Source organism: Taudactylus pleione, unplaced genomic scaffold, assembly GCF_031769625.1.
Source record: "Taudactylus pleione unplaced genomic scaffold, aTauple2 ptg000032l, whole genome shotgun sequence".
Classification (NCBI taxonomy): domain Eukaryota; kingdom Metazoa; phylum Chordata; class Amphibia; order Anura; family Myobatrachidae; genus Taudactylus; species Taudactylus pleione.
In genome coordinates, this window is record NW_028284434.1 from 5,088,302 (window position 1) to 5,108,946 (window position 20,645).

At 36.2% G+C, this 20,645-nt stretch overlaps 1 protein-coding gene across 1 annotated transcript in view; it reads left to right on the forward strand.

Annotated features, from left to right (window-relative positions):
• The first annotated feature begins 310 nt into the window (after window positions 1–310).
• LOC148538921 (uromodulin-like) overlaps window positions 311–20,645 on the forward strand; it is a 61,745-nt gene continuing 41,410 nt past the window's right edge. Inside the window, exons 1-3 of the mRNA XM_088452098.1 lie at window positions 311–410; window positions 11,278–11,427; window positions 13,959–14,197. Coding sequence (XP_088308224.1) covers window positions 311–410; window positions 11,278–11,427; window positions 13,959–14,197 — 489 coding nt within the window. The remainder of the gene's footprint in view (window positions 411–11,277; window positions 11,428–13,958; window positions 14,198–20,645) is intronic.

Here is a 20,645-nt window from a genome sequence, read left to right on the forward strand (position 1 = left end):
ACTGCGGTGAACTCATATTTAATTCATTCACTTATTGTTATTCATCATCTCTATGGGAAATAAAACCATCCTGGGAAATTGATCACATGCATTGAGTAGTCTAATACACAGAAAATTCTCCATTATGTTGTGATAGCTATGGAACCTACAGTAATAGTATATGTCAAATATCATGACCTATACATCTTTTAAAAAAACTCTTTTATTGAATAGATTCTCTTTATGTGGTTTCTTGCTATGGGTGGATTAGCAGGTGCAGCAGCTAATATAAGTATGACTCAAGGAAGTAAACTAAATTATTAGAATAGAAATGAACATGAAGTATCACAGTATAGCCCTGCTGCTGGTTTTCTGTGAGTGTGCTTCAGCATGGACCTTAACAACATCTTCCCCGCCTACAGGTTCCAGTGGTATGTATTTTTTTATATATAAATAGTTAATAATTTGAAAGCTCTTTAACTATTAGCATTAAATACTGATTTGGAATGTCTATTATACAGCACTGTAGCAGAGCCTTATTGCAGTCCTTAATGGGGATATACTATAATAAGCCCATCATGTTAGACTTTGGTACACCATCATCACCAATATACATGCACACTTCTATGGGTGGCAAAGAAAAATTTGTGATGTTAGTGAATGTAAAGTGCTGAGAAACTTTTTGATATCATCAACAATTGAATACCAGCGAATTAGGATAGAAGGTGACTTATTATAAGAACTTTAAGCCAACCAGCATATAGTTGTATGATTGTTTGAAAAAGAACCAGTGCACCAATTAAGTAACAGTATTATTATTATTATTATTATTATTATTATTATTATTATTATTATTAATTAGTTAGATTGATTCAAGTCCTCTCAAACACTATACAATTGTGACTGTATATTTTATTATGTAATATCAGATTTAATAATACAATTAAATTATGTTTTAATTTATCTAAATTAAACTAATTGTTTTTTTTTAAATATTTGTTTAACAGATAATCTTTGCTAATGCTTATTTATTCTCCATTATTAATGTAAACATTGTTTTAGATTAGTTCAGATTGGAACCATGCACTTTTGGGGTTTATACATATTTATATATATTTCAAGATTTCTTATTGGTGTAAGTTTACAATGGATATCGTCACCTAGTTTATGAAAGGCTCCAAAATATAGTAATTAATGCAGATTTTTTTTTTTATCATTGATTAAATAGTTCTTGTTGCTCACGATGTTAAAGAGCTCTACATGATGAACAAGGTGATCAGAACAAATTACACTTTACCTTGCTGATTTCAGTGATTTCACTTATACCTCTTTTCCACCAAAAACCCAAGTCCAACCTGGGTTTTCAGACATGGTTCCAACCTAGGTCAGACCCAGGTCAGACACTATTTACACAGCACCAACGATCTGGGTTATTCTCAGGTCAGCCCAATTCACACTGAACCCTGGTCTGCCCTGTTAAACTTGTGAGGCCATAAAAAGTGACTGCTCCACAACCACCAATCAGCTAATTTTAGGCATGACCCAGGACGTATAACCCTGGGTTTGACCCTGGTAGCTACCTGGGTTGGATTGCCGGGTCACTTGACCCGGGTTATTTTTCAGGGGCCCTTTTACACTGAGCTCGTAGACCCAGCAATAACCTGTGTTTTAGCTCTGGTGTAAAAGGGGCGAAACACAAAATAAATCAATTTGTCCTCTAATACAATGTAAACTGAATAGACCCCAAATTATCTCTTTAACAATGGTTGCTGCTCCTAACAGAATAATTCTGAACTATTCCCATTCATAAGCAAAATATAACAAGTCTCCTTAAGAGTGCAAGAATTGTCAAATGAGGGTAAATACTGTACATTATATTTATTAATAAAAAATAAGCATGCAATATATGATAACAATTTTTAATTCCTTATAGATATATGTAAAATATAAAATCTGGCTCCAAAGTGTACAGATGAGACCTCACACATACATGTACAGTATATATCAGATGATAACATTCCAAATGGAAATAAGAATGTTAGCGCTGTATGCCTTAAAGGTAACTCTTAATCCTGGAGGAATCCTGGTAATAGAGGTTTAAGGCTGATTTGATTCATCATATTGATCCTGTGTGTAGAATAGTGTTGTTTTGCCTTATTAGCTTAAAAACTCACATGTGATCCACGGCCAGTCAGTTAATTAGTAATGGTGTGTTAATAAACACAATAAGCTTTTGCTTGTAATGTGCCAAATGCCACTTCAAAAAATCCAGAGTATGAAGTTAGTAACACTGTCAAATATGTATGTGTGGCTGAGCCTACTTTATTAAAGTCTGTATCCCACAAGCTAGTGAGCTGCTTTATCTTCTTATCGCAACTAAGCTTTACAGCTTGTAGTGGGAATGCTGTCATACTGTAGATTGAGTGCGCTGTCATTGATGAATTGAAGGATCTCCTTTCACACACTGATGCTAAGAGGAAATGGGACTGTGGCCCTCAGAGCTATTTGCAATAAATATCTGTGATAAAGTATATCCTGCATAAAGCTATTGTTACATACTGCAGCCCAATACTTAAACTCATTTAGAAATTGCAATTTCCACATGATGTATGTAAAAAAGGGGCTTGAGACATATGTCCATAAATGACAGTAAATGACAAGTGTATAGTATGCACTATAAAATACCTTTTAAATGGAAAAATGACATTTTTCCTGATTCAGCACGGATCGCTATTGCGATTGTGCCTGCGTAATCTCACGTAATGCTGCTGCAAAAATATGCTACTGTCTGCAACTGTTCAGCAGCATAGAGAGGCCTACTGCTGCCTTCTCACATCTGTAATACCACGCAGTCCTGCGTATACATCGGTACCATAGAGGAACAATGGGCCATCACACACAGTTACAGCAGCCCTGACCTGCCGCAGAAATTGCAAGTCTCATTGTGCGCAGTGAGTACTCATGCTGCGTATGCAATCGCAGTGGCTAATTTATGCACGCCCATGCAATGGCATTCAAATGGACAGGCACGCCTGAGTTTCTCCGACCACTCTCCTGTCACCTCCCCAAATGCTCACGGCCTGTCACTCACTCTGCGATGGTTTCCTTTGTGCGTCCGTAATTACACTGCAATCATGGTACTCGCATAATGTGGTACATTTGCATGTGCAGTACTCAACCATCGGCCAATCTGCATAAGCAGTTGCAATTGAGATCAGTGCTGAATCAGGCCCATTGTCTGTTGTCTTCTTCTAATATTAATCCAGGTCACAATGAGTTCCCAGTGAGATTTCTCTTAATTGAGTAAATCGACTGACAGTGATAGAGAAACATGTACAAGATATCTGTTTATATCAGTATGTAACTGAACAAGGTGCAATAAATGATTACTAGTGAACATACAATATTGCTAATCATTCCTTTAAAATGTAGTTGTTACATTCACACAATGAAAATCATTTACAAAGCAAAAAATGCCCTCGGGACAATTCCCTTTCAATGTTTTGTGAACAAACTGATGAGATGAGTTGGGCAGAGTGACTGCATTCTTTGCTAAGTGAAGAGTACAGTATGGCCCTCATTCAGAGCCGTACGCTCTGAGCAGAGCGCACGCTCTGAATGAGGGCCGGGCTCCATTTTCATGGAGCGTCCTCCTGGACGCTCGTATAGCTGTGGGTCACCACCCACAGGCTATACGAGCGTGCATTTTGATGGCCGCGATGGTTGTGACCATCGCGACCATCGAAATTGCGAGCCGGAGCCTGCGGTTGAGGTTTTCAATCGCAAGCTCCGGAGTGATTTTGGCTCTATCAGAGCCAAAATCACTCCCATTGACATCACTAGTGATGTCAGTGGGCCGGCTTCTGACGGGAGGCGTTCCCGTGGGAACGCCCCCATCAGGGAGGCACGCCCCCGGCACGCCCACCAAAGGGGGCGTGCTGTCAATCAACATTGACAGCACGCCCCCTTTGATCGGACACAACGAGCGAAGGAAAGTCCTTCGCTCGTCGTGTCTGGCGCATGCGCACGACGGAGCTCCCTCCGTCGTGCACATGCTCAGTGCAGACCATCGACCCACTTGCGAGCGGACAGCCGCTCGCGAGTGGGTCTGAATCAGGCCCTATGTTCACTATTGTGATCAGTGTGGTACCCTGCTTACGGTGAATATATGGAGTGCATAAAGTGGTTGCAAGTTGGAGTTACATCTCTGATAGATCAATCTTCTGGATTCTTTGTTTGAAGGCACCTACTTATACCATGCCCCAGAAGAAAGGCAAGAGTTCTTCCACCGGACAAAGTAAATGCAAAAACAGGCTTGCGTGCACAAGAATGGACTATTTAATTTAACCGTCCCCAGCAGAGAACTGGGCAGCAGTATTACTATAAAACTACAGAATGTTTCTTGAAATTGTTTAAACCTACATCAAAACTGGATATTCACATAAACCTAACATAATATGCATTCTGCAAGCACTCCACAAATGTCATGTTAAGGAATGGAGGTTCATTTAAACCAATTACAAATGTATAGAGTGATATGAATTCTAATGAAAACTTTCTAAATTACCTGAACAGCAGTAATTCAGGTCACATCTTAGCCTTCATATGCACCTTGAAGTGTATATACAACTAGGAATAAGATAGCAATATTGCAGCGCTGATATGTATATAAAGGTCATAAGAAACAGGAGAGGGGAAGGTGGGAACTGAGATTCTGCACAGAGAAACAAAAAGTAAGTATTATAAATATGATTATGAAAATAAATAGATAGATAAACCAACCATATTGATATGTGCTTTGGAAGAAATACTTTGCAGTGATAATGGTGTTGATGGTGCACCCAATAGTCAGAAACAACAAATTGAAAAAAATTCCTACACAGGCAGGCCAAAGAGACTATTGTGTGTGGCACTCTTAGTTAATGAATTATAATAGTAGAGAAATTTAATAGTTTGTTCATTTAAAACATAAACTTTTAATAATACTTGTTAAAATAATAGTGTGCCAGACACCCAGAAAAATATGGTAAGGTGTCCACTATAAATATATAAAAAATATATTTTTTTGGATTGAAAAATCACTAGTTTTAATAGCAAAGCCCTGCTTTACAGAGAAAAACTTGATTTATAGCAGGAAAGATTAGGCGAAAGTAATATGAGCTATCTCTCTATCCCATATATGGAGAAAGAAAAGAGACTCACATATAGATATTTTGTCGTATAGATATATATATGTATAATAACAGCTACAAAATAACACTGGTAATATATAGTATCTTTTTTATGCATGGGATTACGATGAATAATCTAAATAATTACTATAAGACACCAAAGATTGTAAATCAGCTCAAAATATTGTAAAATAATGCGATTAATTTTTTCTAGTCAGAATTTGCAAGAAAATTGTATCAGGTCTATTATTTGTATCAACTCAGAATACTCTGCGAATAGTCTGAATCAAAATTATATTCAAGTGTCACACAATAAAAATGTGTACATATAAAAATTGATGAGAAATTGATATCATACAATTAAATTGTGTACATATAAAAATGAGAAGTTGGTACATAAATCACTTGCATATGTGGCACAAAAATAGACTTATGAGTGAAAAAATGTAAATAAATAAGAAAAGTCAAAACACTGCTAAGTGTCACCCCCACTTCTGCTTTTACATGGAAATAGTGCAAGCCGTGCAATGAGAGAGTGAGGAGACTGGTGTCTATAGAAGCAACAGCAATGGTAAGGTCTGTTAGGGCTCTGCCAGGTGTTAGATAGACCTTGTTACCATAAAGGCATTGCAGGGTTAAATGCGCCCAGGAGCAATCAGACCACTACCAGGAGAGATAGAGAAATATCTATTAGACCATGCACATAGTGTTTAAATACAAATAATTAGTCCAATACTATGCTGCTGTGTTCTCTTCCTGTCAGCAATGCACAAATCTATTAATCAAAAGCACAGTAGCGTCTACTTAGAATCGCACAGCGGCGATCACATGTCTCTATGCAGTACACCCAGCGGTTAAATGCACATCTCCCAAGTCAGATATAGAGGAATGCCCATAGTGAATCGCACAATAGTAATCATACATTGATACTCAGCTGACAAGCGCTGTAGTCAGGGCTGTAAGTCTCCAGCTCTCAGATAAGGCTTCCAGTCCGACTTAGGGAAAACCGACTCTGCAGACAAACATGCAGTTGCTGTCATGTGACCGTAATCAGCTGACAGGTACTCAGGTGGTAGGTGATTCAATAGCAAAGCCTAATTATTAAGATTATTCATCGTAACCCCATGCATAAAAAAGATACTATATATATTACCAGTGTTAACTTTGTAGCTGCTATTATACATATATATATATATATATATATATATATATATATATATATATCTATACGATAAAATATCTATATGTGAGTCTCTTTTCTTTTCTTTCTCCATATATGGGATGAGAGATAGCTCATATTACTTTCGCGTAATCTTTCCTGCTATTAATCAAGTTTTTCTCTGTAAAGCAGGGCTTTGCTATTAAAACTAGTGATTTTTCAATCCAAAAAAATATATTTTTTATATATTTATAGTGGACACCTTACCATATTTTTCAGGGTGTCTGGCACACTATTATTTTAACAAGTATTATTAAAAGTTTATGTTTTAAATGAACAAACTATTCAATTTCTCTACTATTATAATTCATTAACTAAGAGTGCCCCACACAATAGTCTCTTTGGCCTGCCTGTGCAGGAATTTTTTTCAATATGTATATAAAGGTATCACGGACTATGGGGTAAGTTTACTAAGATGGGAGTTCTATTAAGAAGTGATGTTGCCCATAGCAACTAATCAGATACCAGGTATTATCTTCTAGAAGGTGCTAGATAAATGAGAAGTAGAATCTAAATTGTTTGCTATGGGCAACATCATTCCTTAAATAGAACTCCCATCTTAGTAAATTTACCCCTATGTCTCTACAACAATGGACTTACCAATGGTTTTATTTCACAAATATACTATACTTAGTCAGGATGCTACTTCCCTTCCAATAGCTAAGTACAGACCTCACTCCAATGGGGCTCTCTGCATGAAACCATAAGTCTCAGCAAGTCTTCTTGTTTCAATCTCTCTCTGCTGCTTAGTGCTTTGTGTGCCTCACACTGCTCAATGGCATCCTCCAGCTCTCCTCTCTCCACAGCTCCATCTGTCATCCCTCCAATTTTTTTTTAATCATCTTTTTTTTAAATGTCTCTGGCGCTATGCAGTGTATTATCTGTGAGTGGAATAGGTCTTTACATAATACATTTAAGGTATTTAAATGATACCTTGCAACTGCAGGGTATCACATTAGTTTTACAGATCAGTGTAAAAATAAAATCTGATAATAAAAATAAATGGGGTGGAAGATTATAGAGATATTTCCAGTTTTTAAAAGGTCTTAACCTTTGCACTAGTTCAGAGTTCATGGCGATCAGGTTTTGTCTTATTCATTGATTGTAACACATTTTGCATTTTCATAGACTTAAGATGAAAATGCGTTTCAGGTCGAGTTATTATGTCTAATGTAAATAAAATATCTTTAAATACCCACAAGTGCTATATTTAATAATGACAGTATTAATGTCCCAACACTGTTTTGATTAGCTCAAATAATAAGGGAGTCTAAACTAAAGATGTGTGCAGACCCATGGCCCTCATTCAGACCCACTCGCAAGCGCCTATGCACTCGCAAGCAGGTTGATGGTGAGGGCCTGTACACAAACATAATGGCACTACAGTGGCAGACAGGAAGGCAGTTTAATAAACATTTTGACCCTATAGAATGTTTTCATTAATCAAGAACTAATAGCCTAAAAGTAAAAGCCTTATAGAAAATATAATATATTGGCAACACACTTCTCTAAAGCCGCTAATTTGTATGCTGCTAGTATTGTAGCAGCAAATAGTTACACTTTAAAAATATGAGTGGGGTCCTCCCCAAAACTAAATACCATTGCTGGACCTCTGAGCATGGTCTGGTATTTGTAAATCAGGGGAATAATGGTGCGAAGTTCCCCCTATTTTCCAATGACAAGCCCTGGGCTGAACTAGCCAGGGGCTAATGCTATAGCAAGGACACACAGCATGGGGTCCCCTGCCATTATGTTATTGAGCCCCAATCTGGTCAGCTCAGGGCCAGAATCCCTCAAAATGTTGGAACCATCCAAAAATGGAGTCCCTACCTCTGCATCTTTTTGGTGGTATTTGCAGGGGTAATGATAAATAAAGAGTTAATATTTTTTTACAGGCAGCCTACAAGTCCTAGCAAGCTTGATCTGGCATAATGGTACTTGTAAAAACAACAAGTGCCAACATGCCCGACATTAAGGGCCTGGTGGTGCTTGTAGTCCACCTGTCAACAAAATATTAAAATAAACACAAAGCACACACTTCCCCATTCATTTCTATGGAATGGGGAGTGCCCCCCAGTGGTAAAAATAACACATACAATTGTCCCCACACAGAGCCCATTCATGTTATGCCACACAGAGCCCATTTAGATTATGACACTCAGTAGTACCATTTATACACATTATGCCATGCAGTATAAGAGCCACTTATACATTATGCCACACAGTCATGCCCTTTACACTATACTGTAGTGCCCCTTACACATTATACCACACAGTAATGCCCTTTACAGATATGCCACATTGTAGTAGTACCCCAAATAACACATTATTCCACATAATAGTAGTGCCCCTTACACATTATGCCCCCCAGCAACTCACCTCCCCATGTCCCTAGAGCAGCCTCTCACCTCTCTCTGTGTGTCATCAGCAGCCAGCAGGTGTGGATATGGGGCCGGACCACCAGCTTAGTACAGCTGGCACACTGGCAGGCAGCGACAGACATGGACAGACAGCGATGGTGCTATTTGAATCTTGCGCCGGTTGATAGCCAATCAGAGATTGCAGACTGGCAGCCAATCAGGACCCTCCACTGCTGATTGACTGCCAGCCCATTAGCTCTGACTACCTCGTGACCTGTGGCACTGTCACTCCATGACTGCCTGCCAGTGTGCCAGCTGTAATCAGCTGGCAGGCCTGCACCAAATCAACATTGCTGACATCTGGGCCCCCCTCAACGGCCCTGACTGGACCAACCCACCTTGTGTGCGTGACTGTGTGCAGGGGGGGTGGCGAGCTACAGAGGCACCATAGCAGCCGCACCCCTTACACCCACGGTAGTTACACTACTGTTTGCAAGCATGTTAGAAAACAGTGGGGTTATTTTCAGGATCAATGGATTGGGGTTGTAATGGTTGTGCCTGTACATAGAATATTTTTTTTGGAGAAATGTACTCCTTGGGACTATGTAAGAACTATGGAGATGAAAAATGTTTTTCTGAATTTTTGTTTGTCTCTCTGTCTGTTTATTCCGACATCACACAAAAACTACGGGATGAATTTGGATTGCATTTTCAATATTGTATAGCTTAGTCACATAGAAAGAAACTGAGGTATGTATTATCGCAATGTGACATTAGGTAGAGGAGCAATAAAGGAAAAACCAGATGTTTGACACTCAGCACTGGCAGTGTGCAGGCTCTTCAAGCCAAAGATGACTACTGTAGATTTATAAAAATATATTTTTTGGGACACATATACTTTTAGGGACTGTTTATGAACTATAGAGATTAAAACAATGTTTTATTAGAATTTCCACTGGCTTCTCAAGTCCAAAATGACTATATATATATATATATATATATATATATATATTTTGCACACCGCTAACACAAACAGTTTTATATGTATGCTTATAGAAATACACACATATATATATATATATATATATATATATATATATATATTCAAGATCTCTTTTGTAGGAAAATCCAACTATATGTGAATCCAGTAGATGGCACACCAGGCCAAATACTACATCTCATAGAGTAACTGCTCATGGTGTTACTGTCTTTGATAAATTAGTCTGACTGAGCAATAACAGACATTCACGTGAGCGAAGCTGTGGGCAAAGTCTAGTTTTAAATATAATCTATACCATGTATAAAGTCCTCCTTTATTTAATATTTGATAAGGTATTGGATCTCCTTTTTATACATATTGGTTAATGAATTCTCAAGACACAAATTTATTATACTATTGAAGGTTTACTATAATATATATAATAAAAAAACAACGGAAACACACAGAATGATAATTGTTTTTATTACACATTTTTAGAGTTATGACATTCTATCTTTACCTATATATCTTTGTTTCAAACATATTTTGCTGACATTTGTCAACTATTGGACATCTTTTTAGTGTATGCAATGAAAACCACTTATATGTGTGCACCATTCTGAAACAACACTTTTCTTCTTCTTTTTCATGATTATTGATTATCTAGTATCTGATATCCATAATACAGGGTCCAAAAGACTAAGATAACTTATAATGAATACATGAAATTTAATAATGTGTGCAGATGATTGTACTTCTACATTGCTAGGGATAGGAAGTAGAAGTAATATGACAGGAAGTAACATATATGTAATACAAAACACATGAGATCCGACATTTCCGGGATTATGATGTTTTGCCTCACTTTGAGATCCAAATTTGCTGTGAGGAACTGAGCCAAACAATACCTCGGTTTCATTTGGAACCCCCAAATATGGGTGTTTTAAGAATTCACAGAATTTGTACCATTTATCTCTAGTTTGTGGAGGTGCTTCATTGAAGTGGACAAGCATCTTAAATTGCATCGGGAGAACAGAAGACCAAAGTGATGCACCACTGTAAAACCACAGTGTTTTGTGGTGAGCATCCAGTAAGCTTTATAAATGTGGTCCAGTGATGGCTGACCTGAGATTTCTGAGATTGTATGAATTCACTATAGGTACTTACCAATATTAGAAATAACTAAATACTTAATTATTTCTCAAATATCATCCTTCATAATTGTGCAACATTTAGACAATAGAAGATTGCTGATTATCACAATTATACATTAAATTTCTGCATATAATTCTAAGAATTTATTTCTGCTCAGAAGAGGGAATGAGGGTAAATAGCATTTATATCATTGTTATTTATTTTATCAGCTAAATTAAGATTTAAAAAATTGCAATTAAAAATGTAATCATATAAAAGTCCTTTTTTGGTAAATTAGGATTTGCTTCCATCATTATATTTTTCTGTTTCATTTTTATATAATTTGCATTGTTTAAAAATCTTACAGTATTGAGTATGTTCCAGAAATAAAATTCATTTAACTCATATATTTTTATATGTATCCTTTTCCCCTAGAATTCCCATCATTGACCTATGTTGTGGACACAAGCGGCTCAACTACTCTGTCTTTGCTACAAGAAGCCACCAGGATTCTTACTAACAGTCTTTTGGCATCATCTGACAATGTAACACGACAGTATACCTTGGTGGAATTCAATGATCCAAGTATGGAATTTTTACACAGTGAATAAATTACCATACACACACACAGGATACACATATATGGTTTGCAAAGGAAACATGATCAACTTTTACAGTTGAATGAAGATGACACAATGGCAGGACCGGACTGCCCATCTGGCATTTCTGGCAAATGTCAGAAGGGCTGATGGGCCAGTCTGGCTGCAAACCCCGGCCAAGCAGCTCCGCCTCCTAACACTCTGCTCAGCTGGGGATACTGAAAGACTGGCCATGAGGCATTGTCACGCCCCTTTTCAGTGAGACCACGACCCTTTTGTGGTACTGTTCTGCAGAAAACAGAAGAAATAAAATTAAGGTGCACACTTTAAGCACTAGAATACTGATAATCAAAACAGTTATAATATGGAATTTAAATAGGTTCTTAGTACATTTTTGGCCAAAAATGTATGTCTAATATCCCTAATACTGACACATTATATAAATTTATCCAGGACTTACCTATAATAGTGCCCATTACAATGTGTAGACTGCAATGCAAGTACCTATACAAACTTAAATCACTTAGGGACAGGAAGTAGGGGTGTTAGTCCAGGTAGAAGGAGTCTTGGCCTCCAGTTTACATTATGCACACATACAGAGGAAAAGGAGTATTAGATCACTAAACTCCTAGATGGGTGTGGCTGAACCAGATACAACTACACAAGGACAAATAGGGACTGCCTGATGGCACGGCATGTTTCTATGTACTTTTATTATGCTACAAGATCAGCTAAACATCACAAAACCAAACACAACAATACACAACACAGTGTGAGCAGTGTACTAGTGTGGCACATGTAGTCTGCAATTTTGCTTTGTAGTGTTACACACTGCAGACTTGCTCATTACAAGGAGTCTGTCAAACAATAATTAATGACAGAGACATAGTGGTGAGGGATAGAAGCACATCACTAAACCTGTTGTAGGTGTATCTTTTAATGTCTCTAGTGGCAAAGGCACTGGTATTCCTGGGCCATGAGGTATAAGGTGGATCACAGATGGGAGGTTTGTGTAGAAAATGATTTACTATTCTTTACATTGTAACCTTTTACATTGCAATAGCAAAAGTAATAGTCATCACTATAATTTCTGGGTTCCCTCCTAATCATAGAGACCCCAATATGGAAACTCTTTACATAGCTTTGACTACACAAATAGAACATACCTTATGTGGACTTATCCTGATCACCATGTTTCAACTTTTTCACATAGTTAGTAATGTTCCTCTGATGCTTTTTGATTGCAATTTCCCCACATATGTACTATAACAAAAGAAGGAAAGAAAAAGGATGCAACTGGGCAGGAAACACAGAAAGGGGCAGTAATACATTTGATAGATCATCACTGACAAACTGGATAAAAATTATATTTCTGATAGATTCTCTCCATGATGACTCATGGCTTAGTCACCGCACTGTCACTTACCCATCCACAAGTCTTTTTTATTAAAAAAAAAAATTATAGTAGATTTATCAAATTACTGTATATTAAATACTGTAAATACTGTAAACAAAGTGTAAAAAATAAAATATTAGGATACTACGCAATAATTTTAAAATTTTTGTATTTTTTAAATGAAATGTGTTACATTTATCCCAAGTTTGTGTAGGCATCATTTTACAATATCAGCACAAAAAATGATTATACCAATAAACCTCCCAGTGTCCCTTGCTCTGTACATTAATGGCACCCCGTAGCATAACAGAGTAGACTAACAGCATGGTGTGTAGCAGAATGATGCTGGGTGTAAATTTTGTCCAGTCAATTTACCAACCAGGAGAGAATACTCTCGGCCAGAGTGTATGTGATGCTAAGTGTGCTGCACAGTTGTGTGGTGTTGGTGGCAGCAAGTCCACACGTGGTAAAGCTTAATCAGTTCTTAGAAACCAGGTAGAAACAACAAGCAGACTAAAGACACAGATAACACAGGTGTAAAAGTAGTAATGATGCAGCCTGGAGCTTAAGGGTACTGCTGGACATTGAAGTGCACTGGTATTCTGAGTGGTAAATGCAACATCTGATCATAGTACTACAGTATGCCCCTTAACTATAGCAATGGAGATATAGTGTACTTGTGGTGAGCTAGTTGCATGGCTATTAGTTTGGGAGAATCTCAGAGTTGCGTCCATTTGGCAAGAACATTGAGAAAGACACGCCAACAGGGTCATACCTCCTGCTGAGCTATGACATATCCTAGAGAGTGCCAGCTCAGTTTCCTTGTATGCAGTGTGGATAGAGGCAGCGCAGGAGCCCTCCTCATCCAACATTTTAGTTTAATTTTGTAGAAAGATGGCTAATAACTGCAACAGCATGTACTCAACTGGACAGCATAATAGAAATACAGTTCATGTTCTGCCAAGGTTTGGGAACTTTTGCACATACACTGTATTTGAGAAAGTTCTAAAGATGGAGTTTCAATTTAATAAAGAAACATATCATAAAAGTGATGTGTTTTATATAGTGATTGTAATTATACAGTAACTGATTACAACTATTATGACTTCTATTTTCTTCAGGTGTCGGACCCCTCCGTGCCACCTGCTCCACCACAGACTTTGTCAATTACGTAAATTCGCTTTATGCCAGTGACGGTGGTGACTGTCCTGAATATGCAATGGCTGGACTGCTGCAAGCATTGGAAAATATTCCATCTGGTTCAGTGGTTGCATTAATCACAGATGCCTCAGCAAAGGATAGCAATGACAGTTACACAGTAAATCGCATATTTTCTCTTCTAGATTCTAAACAAGCAAAGGTAAGATAATTACACATTGACAAACTGGGACTTATGTAATAGGGTGCGATCTGGTGCCGCTGTGGGAACTCCTGTGGATCTTCCCATATTTTTAAAGTTGAAGACAGGCAGGCATTCCTGCAGCGGCACCACATCACACCCTACAAGAAGAAACATTATCTGTGAATAAAATGTGAAAAAGTGGGGGAATAATATCTAGAATGTTGATATTAACAATAACATACAAAATGATCATTCTTAAGTAAAAATCTGAATTTCAATCTTACAAATATTTTTTTATTTTTGTTATGAAGCTAGCAAAAGAGATCCAGTCGATTTCTGGTGTATGAATGAACTGTGCATGTACTGTAGCAGTGTGCAGGGCCGTAACAAGGGGTGTGCAACTGGTGGCACCACACATTGCGCAAGGCTCTGTAGGCTGCACAATCGCCAGTCCACAATCCTTGCTGTGCAGTGACACTACTGCAGTGAAGCTGTAGCAACTTTTAGATACTCCAGATGGGCACCCTGCAGTTTTTGCAGTAATCAAAGAGTCATTAGGAAGCTCTATTCACCACGGAAATTCCCCAATGCTGTCGGCCCCTCCCTCTCTGTGTGATGTAAAGAAATCATGCACGTGACATCATGACAACGGACACAGAGGGGGCTTTCCAGCACAAGGCAAATCTTAGCCCTGTTACAGTGCTGGCAGTGTGTTATGTGCAAGACTTTATTTCATATATTTCTATGTGTACATGCAAGTCATTTGTTTTTAGTGTCCTTAGTGTTTCTGTTTCTTTGTATGTGAATATTATTGTATGTATACATGTTAGATAAAAAGTAGCAAGAAAGTATGTGAGTCCTTTGGAATTACCTGGATTTCTGCATAAGTTGTTCAAAAAATGTAATCTACAGTAATTTTTATCTAAGTCATAAGAATAGACAAACAGTCTGCTCTAACTAATAACACACTAAAATATACATTTTGATGTCTATATTGAACGTACCATCTAAACATTTACAGTGCAGAGTGGCAAAATTATGTGGACCTTTGGATTTAATTACTGGTCTACTTTTGGTAGATAGAAACTCAACCAAATATTTCCGGTAGCTGAGAACATGTACAGTGTTTAGGAGGAATTTTGGACCATTCTTCCCTGGGCTACTCTAGAAGGCTAATTTTGTTCTGTTGAAGCCATTAAGTCGTTGATTTACTTTTGTTGATTATGTGATTTTCCTAATGCATCAAAAAATTTGTGTTGAACTTCAAATTACACACTCCTGCAAAATGTCTAGATACATTTTGGAATTAATATATCCATCAATGAGAGCAAATGGTGCAGACCTTGAGGCACCAGAGCAGACACAAACCGTGCGGCTCTCTCACCATACTATAATTTTGGTATAATGTTTTAATTTTGGTGTGCTGTACCTTTTCTTTTCTCCACACTGTTTATGTTACCTTTAACAGGTGTTGTTCCATAATAAGTAATATTCTCCAAACCAGTATACTTAAGAATTTGTCATTTTATTAATTAATTAAATAATTAGATCAAGCCCTTTTAACTGGGACATAGTCTCCCAGGGTTATAATGCAGGAATAACCATGATTGACATTGTCACACAGTACTTATACATTATTACAATATTCAGATTATACGCCCCTTTCATACACCCACTAACATTATCAGATAGACAAAGCTTATTTTTGTTAACTCCTCCTTAGCAATCAGACTCGAAACTGAATTCCTTTTGAGTGATACTCATGGAGTGCTGCATCCGATATTTAGTCAAAATAGTTTCCCCAGCACAAGGACACATATATGGGCATGATCTTGTTCACTTTGTTAGATAAACAGTTTCCCTAGGGTGCGGCCTTAAAGACATCACACTAGTTTCCATTTAAATCTGACTTTGGACAGAGAAACAAAATGGAAGTACCAATGCCCTATTAAATCTCATGTACTGCTTCATTATACAGCATAAAGCATATGTAAATATGGAATTATGTAAATTAGTCTTCGACAGCTCCACCCTTAGATAAGCACATTAATTACATGTGCTATATCTCGTCTCCATCTCTTGTATGTTTTCATTTTTAAAGTAGCCATCTGAATACAGCATAGGCCAACTACAAAGAAAAATCAGGATTAAGATTTCAAGAACAAACTTTGTCTGTACATAAAATATGTTAAAAAAAAATTTCTAAACCTGAAAATCAAAAGTTAGTATCTAATCATGATCATCATAAATCACTTTAGAGTCTCTATCACAATGTATTCATAGAAATTCTTCTTTTATAACATAAACCTCATTTATGCAATTGATAAGAATGGTTTCTTCATCTGTGGTGTCATTGGTCAAATAACTTCAACATTGAATTCCAAGATTTGAATAAAAGGTTCGATAAGATCCTCCAGTCTGTATAATCAAGCAGTCAATTATGTCCGGTGTTGTAGTAATAGTTCATTCCAGAATATTTTTAATAAATGCCCAACATATATGAATGTCTTATCATATAAAGTCCAGTATCATTGTTAATAAATTTGTCCAGTTCAATAATTTCATGTTGATTATACAAATATCCCCAATTATCATACGTAAGGATGTTAGCAAAGGTGTTTCCAACATGATGTCTTACTGAAGTATCAATCAGAGAAATTTATTTTTATTCACTGGATCAATATCCCTTATAAAACGTCAGGCATCCTGCAAAAGATCTTATCACAAATTATTATGAGTTATAACATAAAATTGTAGTATCAGTTTGCCTAAAAAAGAAATATCTTTTGAATTAATTGGCAATAATTTTTAAGCATACTTTCCTCATAGGTAATAAAGATTATCTGGTAACAAGAAAATAACATCAAACCCAAATATGGTAGTAATTAGCATTACTAACATGTCTGAACTATATGATCTGTATCACTATTTGGAACACTCAATATTGGAACTAATCCCTAGTAGTGTATAATCAAATTCCTCATTGTAAAAAATACATTGTACTTAATAAGTATTTAGTCCTTTTAAAATCTTCCTTACATTGTTCATTATAGCAAGGAATTTAAGGTTTGTACATAGTAAAGATTTTATTACAATATTATGACTCAACATTTTCTACTTGTATTGGACTAGTAAACATTCCTGTAGTTATTCAGATCTGAGGTGTAGTCTGCTTCATTTCATATACCTTCTTATTAAAACAAAATGGAATGCATTCACTTACATATGGAAATAACATAATTATTAGTGGATTTGTTAAGTTATAGTTATCAGTAACCCTTTTTCCTGTTTACAACCTTTTTTCACAATTCTCACATGTTTTTATGTTAATTATCTTAGTATTTTCAGTATATTTCAACTCAAGAATGGTTCCAGTTAATACTTTACTCATCAATGAATATTTTTGTAGAATTGGATACTCTTTTGAATAATATCCATACACCATAGTATACATCTTGCTTCTGGTTTAGTACAGTAAATGCCAATGCACTTTTTCAATAGATGATAAATCAGATTTCTGATACCGATCATTTTCCCTGCTTAGAAAAGAGGAAGGAAAGGACTTATTAGAATAACCCCATCATCCACACTACTGGATGTGTAGTCATACCAGACCATGAACCCTTGCTCGCCCTCTCTCCAAAATAAAAATAAGTCTCAATGTTGCAATAAACACGATTGTTTCCATCATGCAGCTAAGAAAAATGATGGTTCCGTTGTCATCAGTCTATATCATAGTCTATTGTGAGCAATAATCTCCATCTTCATTGAAGAGTTCTCATAGTCTTATATCACAGTCTTTATATCAGCACTTGAGTCTGAGAATAAGTCCCCTTTAAGCTCAGATCTCTCTCTGACCTTTTCTAATGTGAGCCGTGAATCCAGGTGTCCTTCTCAGCAACCTTTATAGCTGTATCTGTTGTCAGCATCACTTTGCCATGCCAAGGACCATCCCATTGATCTGTAAGGGAACCAGAATGTAATAAACTTCTCATCATACCATCATAGTCTCTAGACTGTATTTCATCTTCTGCATCAAATTATGTTAGTTGAATATCCTGTTGAGCTTCCCCAAAAGTCTTCTTGTTGTAGCTGCTTAGACAATTGTAAAAAATATTGCACAGTCAACTCATGTTGTAATCTTAAATCAGTCTTTCGTTTAGTAACATATCTTGATTGTAGTTCAAAAAAATTAATAATAAGGAGAGATTAAGATAAGGCTCAGGTTTGATTCTATTACTATGAAGCACCAACTGTAGGCCTTCAAACAATGCCATTCCTGTCTCTTTTGTAAGTTTAACTCATTTGTTTTTTATAACACCATTGTGTGTAACTTTCATTTTATTTCCATCATTTCACTTATTTGAAAAACTTCACCTGTATCTTTCAATAACACTTACAGTAAGCAAACTATACCTTACATACAAATTCCTCCAAAATGTCTTCTCTTAGCATTATGGAGCTATAAATTCAGTAAACTCCAAGAACATGCTAACACTATATTTTGAAACATCCTAAAACCTTAACAAGAACATACTTTAATCCTCTTTTTCGACATGCCCCACTCCTTTCTAATCGACATACTCCAAATCCTTCTCATCGACATACTTCAATCCTTCTTTTTTCTTCATTGGTAACTGAATAATATCAATTATCAATAGTACTTTGAAAATGTTTTAGTAGGTATCATTTTCTCTTCATTATTTATCATCTGATTTACATAAACATTCACATTTTCACTTTATCTCTGGCTCGAGCATACCAGTAAGATTGTACAATGTGATTCATATTATCTGCTCTTAAATGTACTAACCCATGAACATCTCTATATGGCTTGTATTCATTTCAATTCTACTCAAATACCCATTATTATCTTCTCTTGTAACAATGCTCTAATTTCCAGACATTGACCTTATTGTGAGAAGAATTTTCCTCATATTGTCTTAATTGATCAAATGTGATATCCTTAAACACCATCAACTGAGTTTCTATAACTGATTCATCATATGTACTTAAAATTACCTTTCATACTACCCTGTAAGCTAATATGTTACCTATGAGTTTGTACCCAACACTTAATTACTGCAACTTATTTTTAGTAAACATAATGCTTCTTTTAGTTCTTTAACTGTTTGTACATGTAAAATTGTAGTTCCCAAAAGCTATGCGGTAACCCCTATGCTTCCAATTGCTATAATCAATACTGTACATTACATCCAGCTAACTACGTTGATTGTAGTAGTCACTGTAATGCATACCCTGTAACCAAAAAAAACATTATGTCTCCGTCTGTAACAGTTATGATCAGTAAAGAGAACTAAGTCAGGATTATCTAATGACACTTTCCATTACTGAAAAATATTTTTATATTTCATTATTGCAAACATGTTCATTGTCTTCCTTTTTACTCACCATTAACCATAATCAACCATAATCCCCCCTGTTGAGGATAAAGAAGATCAATGTAATACGACATATGTAAGATTGATATGAGTCTAACATATTATCTCCCATTGAGAAAATCTGACTATAGGAACATGTTTAAGTTGAGCATTATTAAATATCTGCATAAAAGTATGTAACACAAATAGATGCAATTCAACTTAACAATAAATGCCACCCTTTAAGGATATAAATGTCTTCGAGCTGGTGGTAAACAACGTCCTGTATATTTAAAATTATCAGTATACAGTTGGATTTTGTCCCATTAAACTTTCAACTTGCTTCTGCAAAAGAAACATAATTGTTTGTTAATAGCTCTTATTGAAGTTTAAAATAACTTTGAATATAACCATAGATCACTGTTAGATAAGGACTGCGTCATCTGTAAGAATCATAAAAAATTTCAAATTATTTTGAAAATATTGTAAACTGTTTGTAAACTTTTTCAGAATATATCCTTTTGCTTTATTAAAACATTATGTAGATACTACGTATATACTAAAAAGTATGTCTCATAACCTTCTTTTATTAGTACTCTAGTTGAGGTACAAAAGAAACCTATGATGCAAGAATACAGACACATTTTCATGCTCTGAGATAGTTAAAGCATTTCCTTGAAAACTTATTTTTCCTTCTCCTCGGTGCAGCTTTTCGATCTGGGAGGGGTAGAGAGAGAGTTAAACTCACACTGATGCACAAAGTACACAGACAGACAGTTTCTCACTCTGAAAATATTGAAAGAACAAGTTAAACAGTTTGTCATTACAAAAGTTTGCAATCCTGCTCTGAACATAGGAAGTATATAGGATCATATTTATTAGACCCCTCTAATATAGATGAAGTATCTACACTCTTCTTATCTCATTCCTAATACTCCACAGAAACAGCATTCTCTTCAAACATTATATGCAAACATTATAATCCCTAGGTTTTCAAGACACATCCCTTCTTGATTGACATCCTACTTATATAATAATTCTTATACTGTGCACTTTTTTTGATTTTACCTCCATTCTTAGCTAAC